The sequence below is a fragment of the Phascolarctos cinereus genome, unplaced genomic scaffold (genome assembly GCF_003287225.1).
Source record: "Phascolarctos cinereus isolate Bilbo 61053 unplaced genomic scaffold, phaCin_HiC Scaffold_7;HRSCAF=346, whole genome shotgun sequence".
Taxonomy (NCBI): Eukaryota; Metazoa; Chordata; class Mammalia; order Diprotodontia; family Phascolarctidae; genus Phascolarctos; species Phascolarctos cinereus.
The window spans coordinates 77,044,433-77,062,031 of NW_027556180.1; the positions used below are offsets into that span (position 1 = coordinate 77,044,433).

At 37.8% G+C, this 17,599-nt stretch overlaps 1 protein-coding gene across 3 annotated transcripts in view; it reads left to right on the top strand.

Annotated features, from left to right (window-relative positions):
* KANSL1L (KAT8 regulatory NSL complex subunit 1 like) overlaps window positions 1-17,599 on the top strand; it is a 141,948-nt gene that overhangs the window by 116,105 nt on the left and 8,244 nt on the right. For all 3 annotated transcript variants that reach the window (XM_078147388.1, XM_021008773.2, XM_021008777.2), the window contains exons 8-12: window positions 402-533; window positions 4,917-5,035; window positions 7,434-7,558; window positions 9,601-9,652; window positions 16,997-17,109. In XM_078147388.1, the coding sequence (XP_078003514.1) occupies window positions 402-533; window positions 4,917-5,035; window positions 7,434-7,558; window positions 9,601-9,652; window positions 16,997-17,109 (541 nt within the window). The remainder of the gene's footprint in view (window positions 1-401; window positions 534-4,916; window positions 5,036-7,433; window positions 7,559-9,600; window positions 9,653-16,996; window positions 17,110-17,599) is intronic.

Below are 17,599 nucleotides of genomic sequence, written 5' to 3' on the forward strand. Positions count from 1 at the left end.
GGATGAGCTCTTTGCATTGCTTTTCCAGTTTGTTAGGAGTAGTAGGCAAGATCTACTTCCCTGTCATGAAAATGTAATGGTGAATTGAGGTGCTTTTTTTATGTAGGGGAAGGGGTGGAGGGCTAAGAGAAACCCAAGTAGAGGTGGATGTTGCTAATATACACCTCCTCTCCATCTCAATAAACTGTTTGGGTGGTGGTGGGCATGAGTTTCCAGATTTTGTAATTTTGTCTTCTCTCTATTATGATATTTAAAAGTTTGACTTTTTGAGCCTGTATATACAAGATATTTTTAAATTGCAGATTTTAATTGAACCTGTCATTGTCTATTTGAATTAATTCATTAAAAGGGCCTACTTACATTTTTTGTCATTATTTATTTATTTATGTTTTTTTCTGTAGCACATATTACACAGAGTACTACCCCATGGAGAAGTGGATATTTGCCTGTATGCAAACCTCAGACCAGGTCAGAAACCTCAACACAAATATTACAGGGAAGAAAGAAAAGGCACTTCAGCGAAACAGCACTAGGTAGGTTAAAGGAGTAAAAACCCGGGATATAAAGCACCCAAACTGTTTGGCATGTTGTGCAGAATAGTTGTCAGTCCAGAAGGAGGCCAAGACAGAGCTGTCTGTCATAACATGAAGAACGAAACTCTGTAGGCAGCTCTCAATTCTTGGTGAGCAGAACATTGTCTTTTTGGACTATTGGTGGCACCTCAGGACTTCTTGTCCTTGTTGTCCAACTTGCTGTGAAGATTGTAGATTGGCAACGAGTAAGTCTCAGGCTACTTCAGGGACTTGACTTTCAAATGCAAGTGAATGCTGAGAAGGTCTATTTATTACAGACTTCTCTGAGAAGTCCTAAAAATTAACAAGAATCACTTATAAGTGGAGCCCCAAAATACAAATTAATTTCTTTCTTAACGGTCCTTGTAACTCCCTGGCATTCCCTGTAGCTCAGATAGCCCTGTGGCTCTGTCTTTTCCTGTGTATCACCTGCAGAAGTGGGGCATCTGTGGTCTCAAGGCCTCATGTGGCCCTCTAGGTCCTCAAGTGCAGCCCTTTGACTGAATCCAAACTTCACAGAACAAATCCCTGTTCTGTAAAACTTGGACTCAGTCTAAAGGCCACACCCAATGATCTAGAAGGCCACATGTGGTCTTGAGGCCGCAGGTTCCTCAACCGTGGCCTAGGGGACGCTAAGAACTCTAGGAGGTGCAGTCTGGGAGCGGCTAATAGCGATGAGCAGGGATAGTAGTGCCTTGATTGTGTAAAAGTATCAGCCTGACCTGCTACCCATTTGGTGATGGGTGCGCTTCAATCAATCAACAAGCATTTATTAAGCACCTACTGTGTTCCAGGCACTATGCTAAGTATTAGAGATATAAAGGCAAGAATGATGTAGTCCCCGCATTTAGAACCTTAAATTATGTTGGAATGTAATTCAGTGTTAGATCAATCTTAAATCAACCAACTTTTTGGTATACTTCCCTACTCTATGAAAACTATTTGCATTTATAATACTTAATGGGTCCAGAACTTCACTGACGCGAGCGCTCTTTCCCATGCTACAGATCACCATCCACGCACACTTCTCATCCCCCAGTAGCTCATGAAATGAAACAGATTTAGAAAGTGTTTCACAAACCTTGTGAGCTCTGATTCTGGTAAATCCTCCAGAAGGGGGGTTTTTCTAGATCTCCTGGCATTTATAGGTGTCAGGGGAGCACGGAAAATATTCTGATACTTTACATCAGAGGTGTCAAATATGTGGCTGTGACACTCTCAAGCTGCATTGAAATGAATTGGGAAATATTTAACAAAATCAGTAAAATACAGTAAATGTAGATGACATACATTTTAGAATGAAAGCAGTCTGTGGCTTAAAGGATCCTTATGTATAAGTTACAGGTTCTCATTTTTATTTGAATTTGGCATCCTTTTTGTACATGACTGGTTGGCCTCCATTTTTTTCTGGTCATTCATCTTCTACTGCTTCATGCACATAATTTATCAATTGTAATATGCTGAAGCCTATTTATAGCCACTGCATATCTTCCTTCCCCTTTCAGTGACCTTCAGTTTTGAATCTTCACAGACTGTGTGTCTGTCTGTCTGTCTATCTATCTATCTATAGACACATATATAATGCATATGTATGTGTGTATGTATATATGTATTGACCAATGTTATATCTATATCTGTCTTTTATATCTATTATATTTATGTATTTATATCTATATAGATGTTGATATAAAGTTGGCCTAAATATGTGTGTGTACATACACACACACATATATATGTATATACACGCCTATATCAGTACATATATCTTAGAGGGATACTGTAGATGGATAATAAACTGGGCTTAGAATCAAATAGAGGAAGAAAATAGGTTAGAATTTCACTTGGGAAATTGCTCAGTACTTTTAATGACCTCAGACTTTTCCCTAAAACAGAGTCCCATCTTGTTAACACCATTATTCCTCTGATATAGCTGTATTACTACAAATCATGGAACACAATAAGTTATAATACTAAAAGACCTAAATTCTGTGTTTGTTGCCGTGGTGCTTTGTTATTATCTATGATAATAGATGCCTATTATCACCTGTTACCATTATGTCTTAATCCAAGAGATTTGCTTAGAAATTAGTGTAGTACCATCAAGATGTTTGTATTTTCTATAAAAAGAAATAAAATCCATATTTCAAAATATCTCTGCTTTCACTAGTGTGATACCCTTTCTATCAAGTCAGATCACAACTACTTTATGCTTTAATACATGATTTAATTACCACAAGAATTTATTAGATAGTAACTGGCTAACTGGGTAGCTAGCTGGTACAGTGGATAGAGCACCAGGCCTGGAAGACCTGAGTTCAAATCCGGCCTCAGACACTAGCTGTGTGACCCTGGGCAAGTCATTTCACCCTGTTTGCCTCCATTTCCTCATCTGTAAAATGAATTAGAGAAGGAAAGGCAAACCACTTCAGTATCTTTGCCAAGAAAACCCCTAGTGAAGTCATGAAGAGTCAGACACAGCTAAAAGGACTGAACATCAACAAAGATGGCTGACTATGTTGTGATGAGTCTCCACAGATGTAGTTAGGCTGGTTCTTGAGTGATAGACATACAGTCCTTTGCCAGGCCTGTACTCAAAGATTTCTCAGCTTGATGGCATAAGATACTTCTAATAGTTATAGTTTTAATGTCTGCTGTTATAAATTAAGATTCTCTGCCCTGTGGATGTTAAATTCAGGTAGAAAAGTCTGTTAAGGGCATACACGAGGTACATCTTCTGTTCCCCACTTGTAGGCATTGAGAATTTTTCATTTTTGCACATACCTATACGGTGTATTAAATGATATAATGAAACCTCAAGTCACACTTTACTACTTTGAAAGATTTTATGATTTAAGGATTATTGCTGAGAAGCACCAAGAGACTATAAGTTGCCTAGGGTCAGAAAGCCCCTATGTGTCAAAGGTTGGATGTGAGCTCCAGGCTTTCCTATGCTTGTACCCTATAGCATGCTGTCTCTCTCAGACTGTAAGGGGCAGAGGAGTTGCTGCCCTACATTGGTAGAAGCATCCTATTAGACAGTCTCCTATATGAATGAAATTAGTGGTCTAGTTAAAAAAAAATTACGTCCTTAACCAAAGCCCTTAGAGCTTTTACTTAGTCTGTGTGCTTTGTCATGAGTGAGAGTGTTGAGAAAGGAAGTAGAATAAGTAAAGGCTTTGGGAACTTTAGTAAGGAATTTGGGGGGGGGCAGGGCTGGACATAATGATTTCCTTGGTAATGATGCAGTAATAAAGCTTTATATTTATTTTAAATTGTTAAAGTAGTTGATTAAGTCAGACTGTAGATCAAGGTGAAATAATAGGAAATATTTCAAAGAAACTTGTTCATGTCCAAAAAATGTGAAAACTGAGGAACATTCTAGAAAAGGTCATTTATTTCTATACCTTGTTTAATACCTCAGGATCACAGGACAGAGATTAAAGAGACCTTATTGATGATCCAAGCCTACCCTCTGGTTTTGCAGATAAGGAAAATGCTTACACAAAATAAGCTACCTTGTTGTAGTCATTCATGAGTTATGAAGTGTTTGTCCCTCTCCCCACCCCCACATAAATACCATGCAGCAGGCAGGGAAAGTATTATTATCACTAATTTAAAAATAAGGAAATGGGATCTTAGGTCCCTACTGGGCCATAGTCACATGGCTAGCAAGCTGCAGAGCTGGGCCTTGAATAGAGGTCTTCTAACACCAACTTGGTATTTGGACTGGCACTAGGTGGGTGTTCTGCTTCTATTGTACCATGCTGCTTTTTGTACATCTTCTACCCCTAGAGAACTCTCAAGATTTGGTAACAGCTATGAATATGGTACTCCTAGACACTAGTTTTATCACCAAGTTTCAGTCTTCTAAATTAACCATTTGTGATTTCTTTGGCCATTAATACCCTTTTTGTTAAAATTTGTAACTATTGGGGTGATCTTAGTAACTAATGTTAATAAACTATAAAAAGGCTGACTTCACAATATGCTAAATCCAGGTTAATCTCAGGTATAAAATTAAACACAGTAATTTACAGGTGATAAAATGTTCCTGTGGAAGCAGTTAGTAAAATGGTAAGTATTAGCACTTTATAACATATTGCTTATAATAACAAGATTTGTTTTTGTCTGTGACACGTATTTGGGAAGAGAACAATTGACTAACGGTCTCATCAGGTCTCTGTAGTCCATTGGTTCTCTCTTGGGAGTGGTATGAACAGGCTTGTGCTCACTTGATAATTTGGAACAAATATGTCTGATTTACTCTTCTTGAAATGTTAACTGTTTCTATTCCATTAACCACTTTTTAATTTACTACATTCTTGATGTTTCCTTCTCTGACAGGAGAAAGAAATAGGTTTGAAGAATTTACTTTACAACATACAGAACCAGGATCCCATGACAGTTTTACTGCGGTCACTAATATCAATGTGATATCTAGGTCAACCCAGAATTCATCCCAAGTAGGTATTTTTAGTTGATTACTAGAACTGCACTACAAAGAGTCTTAAAAATAAGCTGCTTTTGTATGTTTTCTTTTTTTAGGGCTCTTTTTGTTCATAGGAAAGAGTATTTTGCTAATCTATAACAGCCCTCAGTTTTACTCACCCACTAGTGTAGGTAGGGAAAAGGCACCATGTCACAGCATATAAAGATCTAGTTTCTGGGTAAGGAAAACCCCAGGTTCAAGGCTTACCTCCTTTATTTACTGGCTGTATGACCCTAGACAAGTCACTTTTCCTCTCAGTGCCCCAGGCAGTTCTCCAAGATTATTAAGTTATCAAACGGTTGCTGATCTGCATAGTTTCCCTAAAACAATGAAACCACAGGTTCAGATTTTTTAAAAGGTGGGAGGGGGAAGGGTGTTTGGGGTATTAGCAAATTTGAACTATTTTATTGAGATTTGAATTTGATGAAACCAAAAGGTCCTTTTTTCTGTGTAAAAAAAGCAGCTCATTGTCCTCTAGCCATGTCTTCCTCTTTTTTCTGAGTTCCTTTTGAACTCAGAATTGGACTAAAAACTATGAAAGAAAGTTCATTTCACCAGGTGCTGCCTAGGTCCATACTTCCTAACGTAGGCACTGCTGTGAAAGAGACTTGCTTTAGACAAATAAACCTGCTTAGGCTTTTTTTCAGGAGCAGAGGTAGTGCAGGCAGGAGGATAGAAGCTGAGGCCACACTTGTCATGATGGCAGCAAATGCTGGAAGGAGACTTGAGAAATGATCTAGGCCAACCTAACCCTCAGTTTTAAAGATAAGAAAATAGCCTAGTGAGCTCAGAACTTTTATCATGTAACAAACCCCAGAGATAATAATACCATGTGTTTACCAGATGCTTTACAAACCACTGTCCTCAAAACAACCTTGAGGAGGAGGTGCAGTACCCAGTAATATGCCCATTTTACAGACAGTGAGCCTGAGGATCAGGGGGATGCAGTGTCTTGCCTGTGGTTTCACAGTCACGCACAAGGGCAGTATGGGGCAGGACGTAACAAGCGCTGGGGGTGAGGTCAAGGCCTGGGCTCCAGTTACAGCTTTGCCATTTGTTACCTCTATTGCCTTGAGCAGGTGATTTCATCTCCATGGGCCCCAGTCTCCTCATCCAAAGAATGAGGGATTTCCAAGAGCCTTTATAGCTCAAAATACATGATTCGGAAGTAGGATGTGTTGGAACTCTAGAGCCAGCCCTCTTTCCACCCCATCATGTTGTTGACGGTTTTTCAAAAAGAGAAGCTTTTCTACTTTTTACACAGCTGTCATATGTCCCAGATCAATCAGTCTATTAACATTTACTAACCACCTGCTGTATGCCAAGTACTGTACGACATGCTGGAGGAAATGAATTATTCCAATAGAAAAAAATGTAGGGATTTTGATTTCTAGGTTAGTATCAACTGGCTGTGGTAGGACATTCTTCTCCCCTTGATGAAGCTATATGAAATATGGCCAACTACGAAGTCCACCATTCCATTTAGTAGCATTTTTAATGTAGCAACCTTTCTTTGTTAGTTCATTCCCCTTTAAAATTTTTTAATCTACCTGTTATTTATTTTTATTTTGTTTTAATATGCTAAAGTGTAGTAAATTTGAACTATGACACATCTCCACACTAAACAATTATATTGCTCAGCCTATAAAAAGCCTGGACTATAAGACCAATCATAATTTTCAAATGAAAAATTTAGAAGAAGATTTAGGATGCTTTAGATTTTTAAATAATGTCTACTCTCTGTCTCATTATTCCTCTAGGTCAGGGGTTTCTTTTCTGTATGTATCATGGACCCTTTTCACAGTCTGGTAAAGCCTATGAACCCTTCTCAGAACAATTTGTCAAAATGCATAGCACAAAATACAAAAGAAACCAATTACATTGAAATACAGTTACCAAAATACTAACACACACACACACACACACACACACACACACACACACACACTACACATGCGCATGCACCCATTCACGGAATGCCAGATTAAGAACTCCTGTTCCAGGCAGCTGCAATTAGATGCTAGGGTTCTTTTGGCTTATGTTGAATAAGCCATGGAGAGAAGGTAGGTAGACACACAAAACTCGGTTTGGATTTTAATGCACAGGACAATTTTAATTAATTATTTGATCCAAAAAAATAGACTATGACTTTAAATACATATTTTGTATTTAGGTTACCAACAGTATTTCAAAGTTGGGCTCATTTCCCAGTTCTTTCTGCTTCAGATTTTAGAGCCAGAATCCAAAACCTTTTAATTGTAACTTACATAAATTTTAGAAAAATCAAATCTGTTCCATCAATCTTTAGGTTTACCTTAAATATAGTAGACATCATTCAACTATAGATTGTTTTGTAAAATCATATTTTACAGAATTCTACAAGGCGGAGATTGAGAAGTGAGAGCTCTTATGACATCGATAATATTGTGATTCCTATGTCACTTGCAGCCCCAGCCAAGTTGGAGAAGCTGCAATATAAAGAAATACTTACTCCCAGGTATATACATTGTCCTTCCTGACTTTTAAAAAATTATTCTTATAAAATATTGTTATATTTTAACAACAAAATAGTGTTATATTCCTTACAAAGTAGTGTTGTATTTCACTTTTTGTGCTCCCCTTATCACGAATAAAAAATTGAGGATCAACATACAAAAACACTCAACCAAATTTAAACATTTTCATTGGTGCTAAAGAAAAGAACCAATTCTTATGAAAATGTCCGATTCTTATTAAAGGCCCTTAGTTATCTACAGCTTTATTTCTTTTATACCTACTCTAAATTTTATCTTTAATCAGCAGATATTAATTAATTAGCTTACTGTGTGCAAAGCATTTGAACATAATCAGTAGATAGGTAGGGAAGAATGGAAGAGATCTCATACTCCTATCTAATAACTTTATAGTCTAACTAAAGAAACGAGCATTAATACATAATATTTTAAACAGTGACATAAGAAGTATCAAAACAAATTAATTATAAGAAAGCACATTCTCCATTGCTAGATTATTGGTAGCAATAGTAAGATAAGTACTGTGGGTTCAGAGGATCTAGATACCAGTCTGGCCTAGGAAGGCTTCATTAAAGAGGAGGGACTCAGCTTTCAAGAGGGCTTTAAGCAAGAAGGAAGAGTAGGATCTCTATAGCTGGAGAGGAAGTAGGCAGAGGTATTCCGTGAACAGAGACACTGTGACAGAAATATGCAATTTAGGATACAATGAATAAACAACTTTCTTTGTAAAGATGAGATTAGGCTGTGGACAGACATCCTTGAATACCGAGTTAAGAAGTTTGAATCTTATGTTCTTGGCAAGGTTTGTTTTTTTGTGGCATTTATAGGAGGAGTACCATGGTAAAAGCAGCATGCAGGATGAATTAGAGGTGGCAAAGCTTAGGGGAAGCAGGTCGGGAGATCAGTGAAGAGACTATGGCAGTAGTTGAAGCATAAGAGACGGACTGGAATTCATTTCTGATGGTTGAACCTAGTGGGTCTTGGGTAGTGTGACTATTCTGGTAAATGAGAATTCCTTGAAGGCAGTGATTATGTCTTATTTATCTATTTATGTTCCTCCCGCCATGTTTCCCCAGCACAGTGCTTCCCACATAACAAGTGCTTAATGAACATTGACTGCTACTTCACCTTAATTTACCTTGTGAGATAATAAAAGAGAATCAGCAGTGTTTACAAAATGCTTAGAGATAGCTAAATAAAATAATGTAAGTGGGAAATGAAATATATCTGGTTACATTTTTAAAGAAGTGCTGACATACAGCTTGGTTCAAAATTATCTGTGAGTTCAAAAATTAAGCTAGTCAGATCAGGGTTCATTCTGCTGGCAGAAATGAAGCCTCTACTTCTCTTCCCCAAACTTTCATTTGGAACTTTTGTATCTTTCTTAAAAATCTCATTACTTTTAAAAGGAGACTTGATTATGGATATAACAAGGGAAGGCACCTAGACTTTGTTATTTCTGTTCATATACTCCGTCTAGCTTTGAAAGCTTTTCCCAAGCTGGCCATGCCTGTCTTTTGAACATCATTGCATGGTCCTCCTCCTCCTGCTCCTCCCATATTTTGGGATGTGGCCAAACTGACCTTCTTTTTCCTTCTGTACAAATGGCGCTTCATCTCCAGCCTCAGTAACCTTGCACTGGCTGTCCCCTCATGCCTGGAATGCACTCCCTCCTCCCCTCTGCCTTGTGGAATCTCTTTCATAAAGATGTAGCTCAGTCATCTTGTATGTGAAGCCTTTCCAGATGCTCCCAATGCTAGTACCTGCCATCCTTGTATTGAGCTAACTTCTATCTGTCTCTGTTCTGCATATACTTGTAAAAGGACGTGTGATCTCTCCCTAGAGACTGTAAACTCCTTGAAAGCAGGAATTGTTTCAGTTTTTGTCTTTGTGTTCCCAACACTTAACCCAGTGCCTGGCACACAGTAGGTGCTTAATAAATGATCATTTATTGATTTATTAGAAAAATTAAGACTTCAATTTTGGTAAATGAATAATGTTTGAAACCAATTTATATCTTCAACAGCTGGAGGATTGTTGATCTTCAACCTTTGGAAGAATTTCATTTAGGTGAAGAAGTAAGTTGTCTTTTTATTGAAAGGAAAAGTGCAAATTACAGTTATACTCTGAAAGTGAATTTGAAATTATAAAGACCTTGGGAGAGAGGTCTGAGGGAGGGGGCAGACTTAAACTAGCTGAGTTTGTTTTGGATGCTATAATAACTCACTGTTGTACCCAATTCCATTATCCCAGGAAATTCAAACAACATATCAAATATCTATGTCATCTTTCTTTTATTTTGTTCTTTCTGAAAATGAGCTGATATTAAAACACTTGTTTTTATCTAGGGATATGATAGATCAGTCACTTTAAGCTTTGCTTTAGTTTGTAGTTCTTAAATTAATAAATCAGATAGAAAGCCACATCTCCTTATTGAACAAAGAATGTGGCAGAACCTTGGTTTTGCTTAGACATCACCATTCAACTTAAAACAGTTTGAATTCAGCAAGTTTTACTAAAGCAGGTTTTCAGAGATCATGTATTTGCATGAAAGTGGTAGAAAAAGTAGCAGCAACTTAGCAAAGAAAAATTTCTTCAGCGATCCAGATATTTTTTTTCTACAGATGCTTTCTTTCACCTCTAGCATAATTTAAAACTATGAAGGCAGAGGCCTCTTTCTCTTGGAGGTCACAAAGGTATGTGCAGTTCACACTTCACAGCTAGCTTGTCAGCCAGGTAGCACTGAAGTGAGTGAGCATCACATCTGACTGACTCTCCTCTTCCACTCCCCCTATGACCACTGAGGCAAGCAGGACAGTACTTAGAGAGAAGCAAAAATAAATTCTTGGATTGTGTGTTAACTTGAAAAATGAATAGAGATTCTGGGGCCCATAAGTAAAATTATAGAAGGTTCGATGCAGGCCTGTTTTGTAAATCAGTTTGCTGAATCATGAAGTTATTTTGGTACTTCAGGAACTATACCCCCTCAGTGGGATACTAAGTGGGCCTGCCTTATAATTAAATGCTTTCTACAGTACAGCATCAGCATATTTAAACTAAACTTATGCTACCAAAGTTATAACAATAGTGAGGAGGATGATAATGATAATAATAATAATAGCTAGCATTTATATAACACCTACTATAGTCCAGGTACTCTGCTAAGTGCTTTGATCCTCAAAACAACCCTAGGAGATAGATGCTGTTATTATACCCATTGTACAGTTGAGGAGACTGAGGCAAACAGAGGTTAAGTGACTTGCCCAGGGTCACACAGCTAGTAAGTATCTGAGGTCAGATTTGAACTCAGGTCTTCCTGACTCCATGCCCAATGCTCTATCCACTGTGCCACCCAACTGCCTCAAAAAAAAAAGTTAGGACCTACCTAAAGTATAGGTTCTGACTATAGTAGTACTTTAGAGAGGCACCCCCCCATTCAGTAAATCCCTATTACCCCCAGAAAGAAATACAAAATTCTGTGGCCTTTAAACTTCATGTTTGCACATAGTCGTTCACATGTTGTCACCTTCTTTTTGTGAACTGTCTGACAGCAGAAACTGTTATTGCCTTTCTTTACATTCTCAGCACTTAGCACTGTGCCTGGTGCATGTAATAAATGTACGTTGACTTGACTTTCCCCAGACAATTAAATAAAATGATGCTCTTTAAATATCTGAAAAGTATTAATCCCGTAAGAGTAAACATATGTCAAACACACACACACACACACACACACACACACACACACACACACACACACACACACAGAGTTCCTGAGAATATCAGGTATATTTCAAATGTAGTAAAATTATGAAAATAAAAGTGTCGCACCCTCTAACATCTTCAATGGGTAAAATTCATTCACAGTTTTCTTTAAAGCATTCCATTAAAAATGCTTTGCAAGAAATCATTTTCTGGTATTAGGGACCAGACAAACCTTTCTGAAGAGGGTTTAGTTTTGTTGTTGTTACGTTGTTTCCGACCTTTGTCAATGGGGTTTTCTCTGCAAAGATACTGGAGTGATTTGCCATTTCCTTTTCCAGTGTGTCTCTGTTTTACAGATGAGAAACTAAGGCAAATAAAGGTTAAGTGAATTACCCAGGGTCACACAGCTAGTAAGTGTCTAAGGCCACACTTGAACTCAGATCTTCCTGACTCCAGGCCCAGTACTCTATCCACTATACCACCTAGCTGGGTTTTAGAGGGTTCACCAAAAAATGGCATTAATGTTAATTATAATTTTTTTTTTTACTTCTTCAGATTAGATTACAGTGAGAATAAACATAAATATCCAGTTTAACAAGAAGAGCCTTTGGGAAGGAATATGGGGGGAAGCATGAAATATCCTGTTTGGGTTTTGGAGATTTTATGGTATTCAGTTAAGAGATTAATGACTTATGTTTGTTCTCACAGTGAAGTATCCTTCCTACACAATAAGTTCAGCCTTAAGTAGTAAACAGGTATAGTTCCATTAGGGCAAGCGGCATTTCATAGAAGCATACTATGTTTCATTTCCTGAGCTTTGGATTTAGTAACAATATCCTTATGACAGATGTGGTTGTTACTTACATGTACAAGGACCAAAGACAACATGTTAGTAACAAAAACTCCTAATTATATGCTTATTATAGGACAGTTAATTTTTCATAACTATTTTCTTCAACGAGTGAGTAGTAATTACCATTTAATATACCACATCTCTCTTCACCCTAAATATTCCTAATACGAATCACTTCCCATTGACACAAACAAGAAACATACAAAATGTACAGGAGGGGTGGTGCAAACCTGTAGTCCCTGCTCCTGGGGAAGCTGATACTAGGAGATCACTTGAGCTCAGGAGTTCTGAGTTGCTGTTATGGCTAAAGCCAAATAAATATCTGAACCAAGTTCAGCACCAGTAAATGGAGCAAGTCCAAGATTCCTTGCAGATTAACAGTGGGATCAGGTCCATGAGTGGCTGCTGTGCTTCAAGCTTGGGTGAGATAGACCAGTATCCCCAGCCTTCCTCACCACCCAAAACATAGAGATGTGGAGGGAAAAGGCAGGGTTGGAAGGGTGGTGTTTCTGCCTTCTGCAGGGTTCAGAAAATTATTTTTCCCTTGTTTATTAACTATAGAGATACTAAATATCACCTCCTTCCTCTGAGAATATAATTTCAAATGGTTTTCACATTAAAATAAAATTCCATCACAACTAAAAAGTTTAAATAGGAATATTTGAATAGGATTTATCTATCTGTCTATCTGTCTATCTATCTGTCCATCCATCCATCTACCTTTTAGAGAATTTCTTGATTGAGACACATGCAGAATGGAACAGCAAAGCAGATCATGTTCAAGTTTATTTAGCATTATTAGAAAAATTCCAATGTAGTGTTCCTTACTGGGAAACATAATATACTTTATAGCCTTTATTGCTTTTTTTTCTTATTATTACAGCTAGGTGGCATAGTGGATAAAGTACTGGGCCTGAAGTCAGGAAGATTTAATTCAAATCCAGCCTCAGACACGTATTAGTTATGTGACCCTGGGCAAGTCTTAATCTTTGTTTGCCTCAGTTTCTTCATTTGCAAAATGGACATAATAAAATGGGAATTGGTAAATTGGTAGTATAATTGGGATATAATTGGGTAATAAGTTGGGAATCGGTAAAAGCATCTCTCTCCCAGAGGCTGATGTGAGGATTAAATGAGATAATAATTGTAAAGCACTTAGCACAATGTCTGGCACATAGCTGTTATTGTGGTTGTTATTGTTTTTATCATTATAATACCAACTTTAACTGTTGTACTTCCTTGAGAAGACTAAGATATTCTTACAGCAACTTCTTTATCTTCCTTTCTCCATTCCCCCCTATTTTCTTCCCTCTCTAATGGCCTCTTCCCAAACATGCTCAGGTCTTACAAATTATTTTTTTTCAACCCAATTGCTATCTGTTTAAATGTGGATGTCGCTTCCATTTTTCCACACCTGTTTCTTATTTATAAAATGTATAAAATGAGAGAGAGGAACCTCTCTGGTCCCTCTCAGATATAACTCTGTGATCCTGAAAGGGAAACCTATTTTATATCTCACACTCCTTCCTCCCCAAGCCCACTTTGATCATTTTTTTCTCCCCTAAATCTGTTTCTCCTCCAAGCTTCTCTGTGTTGAAGGCTCCACTTTTTCTACCACTAGTTTTTGACTTTAGAGTCATCCATAACTCTTCTGCCTCCCTCCCTTACCATATTCAACCAGTTACCCTGTCTTGTCAATTCTGTCTTCATGTCATTTCCCACATCTGGGCCTTCTTCACTCACACATTACCCTCATTACCTGGATATTGTAATATGCTCCAAAATTATCTTCCTGCTTGCAATCTCTCCCCTCTCTAATCAGTCCTCTATTTAGGTGCCAAAATAATCTTCCAGTGGTATAGATTTGATCATTTTCTCCCACATAAAGTACAAATTCCTCAGTCTGGCATGTATAGCCTTCACAATCTTGCTTACTGCCAAGCTTAATTCCTATTATTCATGTCCTCTTTTTAGGCAAGTTGGCCTACTCAAGTGCCTTGAGCTCTATAGTCCATTTCCTTTCCTCATGGCTTTGCACAGGCTGACACCATGCACTCCTCCTTCAACAATAGTGATTAGAATTTAAGGCTTAACTCTGATACCAAATTCTACATGTTCCTCACTTAGTAGTAGTGTGTCACTCCCTCTTCAAATTACCTTTTATTTATTTAGCAATATATATATATATTGTATTATCTTCTTTCCCCTGCCCTAGTAGACTGTAAGCTGTTGAAGGCAAAGACTGTGTGTGTGTACATGCCCAGAGCTTAGCACAGTGGTAGGCAGTTATGTTTGAACTGAACTTTTTGTTGAATGACCTCCTAACTAAGTAGGTGCTTTTCAGTCTGTCTACTCTTTGGATAATCTCTTCTACCTTGGCTTCAGAGACAGCATACTCTCCTGATTTTTCTTCCTCTAACTACTGTGCCGCTTTCACTGGTTTCCTAACTTTTTCTTATATTTCTTCAAATAATAGAGAACCAAGGTTTTCTATCCAGTATTCATAGTCTTTCTATACTCTTCCCTTAACAATCTCATTTACTCCAACAACCATCTCTTACAGATGACTTTCAAATTTCTATCTTTAGCCCTTACTTCCTCCAGGTTCTGGGGGAAGTAGCTGTTGCCTACAGGACATGTCTTACAATTCAACAAGCATACATGTAGTGCCTGATATGGGCAAGGTATTATTCTAGGTGCTAGCAGAACAAGTTAAATTAAAAAATCCTCCCTTCCTTCAACAAGCTTTCATTATACTAAGGGTGGCGGTGGTAGCGGCGGCGGCGGCAGCAGCAATGGAGGCAGTGGCTGTGGTGGTGGTATACAAAACTTAGACAAATTAAGTAAATATAATTTTTGGAGGGTGAGAGCACTAACAACGAGAAAGGTCAAGAAAGTCTTCCCATAAGAAGAAGTGAAAAATTCCAGCAGGTGGAGGTGAGGATGGAGTGCCACCAACCCCTTAAATACCATATGTCCCAAACTGAGCTAATTCTCTTTCCATCTGACCCTGGCCTTCCTTCTGACTACTTTCTACCATTAGTGCTACCATTTACCGTGTCTACTGTATTTGAGACCTGTTTCTTATCTTTGACTCTTCCCTCTGCCTCAGCTTATGTGCAGTTAGCCACCAAAGCCACTTGATTTCTGTCCCCCACCCCTAATGTCTCTAGCATTCATTCTCTGTTTTCTACTTCTACTGCCATTTAATCAGGTCAACAAGTATTTATTAAGCACTTACTATGTGCCACACACTGGGGATACAGAGAAATGTAAAACCAGATTCTGTGTTCACATTCTAATGAATATTAGATTATTACCATTATTGTGATATGATTTTTGTAAGAACCTTCTAACAAGGCTTCCCACTTCTGATATGTCCTGCATACTTAACCTTCCTTGTGTATATAGGGATCTGATTGTATAGTCCTCCTCTTCCAGAAAGCCTGGGCTTGCATTTCTAGTTTTTTCTGCCTACCTGGTTTGGTGTCGTTGGGCAAGTCCACTCCCTGGACTTAACTTTTCTTATCTTTAAAATAAGGTAATGAGACTTGATTTCTAAGGAAGCTTCTGGTTGTTACATCCTCTGTGTTTTTGGTTTTTGGCTTCTTGGTGCCTTTTGAGTAAAGTTCAAATTCCTTTCCCTGGCATTCAAAGACCACAATTTGGCCACCTTCACTTTCTGGTCTTATCTCCTGTTACTTCCCTCTATGAAGTCCACTGATGTCAAACTCAAATAGAAACGGATCCCTGTCCCTGCATATTGGCTTAAAATTACTCAGGAGTTTTGTGACTTGCAGCCACAAGTTTTGACACCTCTGATATACTCTCTACTCCTGTCCAATTAGATTAGGTAATTCCTTACTGTCTACCACACTTGAGTTTCACACTTTCACATCTCTGTGCCTTTACTTGCACTGTCCCATATACTTGAAAGTTTCCCCATCTTATTGAATCTTTCCTTATTCTTTAAAGTTCAGCTCAAATGCTACTTTTTTCGGACAGTCTTCTGTGACATCACCTCCACAGGGCCTCCCCTGAAATCATGATTTTTCCCTTCCCCTGCCTTCCCATAGCACTTAGGGTTTCTTTTATGCACTGACCATCTATTGTTTTGTATTATGGTTATTTATGTGTCATATCCCTTCCTTCCTTGCTGTCATTTAATGGTAAGCTCCCTAAGAGCAGGACCTGAAGTCATTCACAGGAGAACTTGCAGAATCATAGAATCAGAGATCTGGGTTCTGAATGCAGGTTTGAGTCTAGAATGAATTTTTGTAAGGTGAAAATCTAATATATTGAGGCACTCAGTTTTTGTTAGCTTTAATAGTTAATGAATTAGCATTTATTGAGCGGTGCACACAAAACACTATACTAAGTGTTAACGGAATATAAAAACTAGAAAAAATGGTTCAGGAAGTCAAAAAGCTTTCAATTTTGCTGAGTCTGAATAAAGCTAAGATCATACAAGTTAAGCTTTCAAACCTCTCCTTTTTAAAGAATTTGAAGTCATCCTTAAAAGAATGAGAATAGATAACTTCTTCTCATGTTTTATTTTAAACATTTATTCTAGAATTCTGGTGTACTGGAAATAATACTAGTTTTAGAGTTCAGGAAGACTTGGGCTCTGCTATGATCTGCATGATTTTAGTCAATTTCATTTCATCTAGATGGGCCTGAGTTCCTTTCCGCATCTGTGAAATTAGGAGGTGGGATTAGAAGACCCCTAAAAGTCCTTCTAGCTTTAAATTTGTGATCTTACTATTCCACAAATTATCTTGTAAAGGATACACCAAAACTCTCATTCTCATTTTCAGTAATCTTCCTCACAGAAGCAGCAGTAAACTTTCATTTCTAATTCCAGGTAGAAGATCTTTCTGATGAAGTCTTTTCCCTACGCCACAAAAAATATGAAGAGAGAGAGCAAGCAAGGTGGTCACTGTGGGAACAAAGCAAGTGGCACAGAAGAAACAGCAGGCAAGTGTTATAAATGAGCACAGAATAACCTCAGGGAGGTTAGCAAGTAAACATTCTAAAAAAAAGCCCTTGGAAAACTGGGTAGTCACAACATGTGAACACAACATCCATTCTCCTTATGCAAAAGAGGCAAAGACATTTCATGGCTGAGGTATTGGTGTTATGGCTAATGGCACAATGACGAAATCCGTATTGTCTTTGCCACACATGTATTCACTACCAACTTCAGTGATAACTGGTTTTGGCTTATGAATAGCATTTTAGTTCTCTGTAAATAAAATAGCATATTTCTTTAAAAAAATTTTTTCCTTGTACATGCAAAAACAATTTTTAATGTGTTTTTTTTTTTTAATTTTGAGTTCCAAATTCTTCCCCTCTCTCACTCCTTAAGAAGGGAGGCAATTTGATATAGGTTATATGTGTAGTCATGCAAAACATATTTCCTTATCAGTCATGTTATGAAAGAAAACACAGACCAAAAAACAAACAA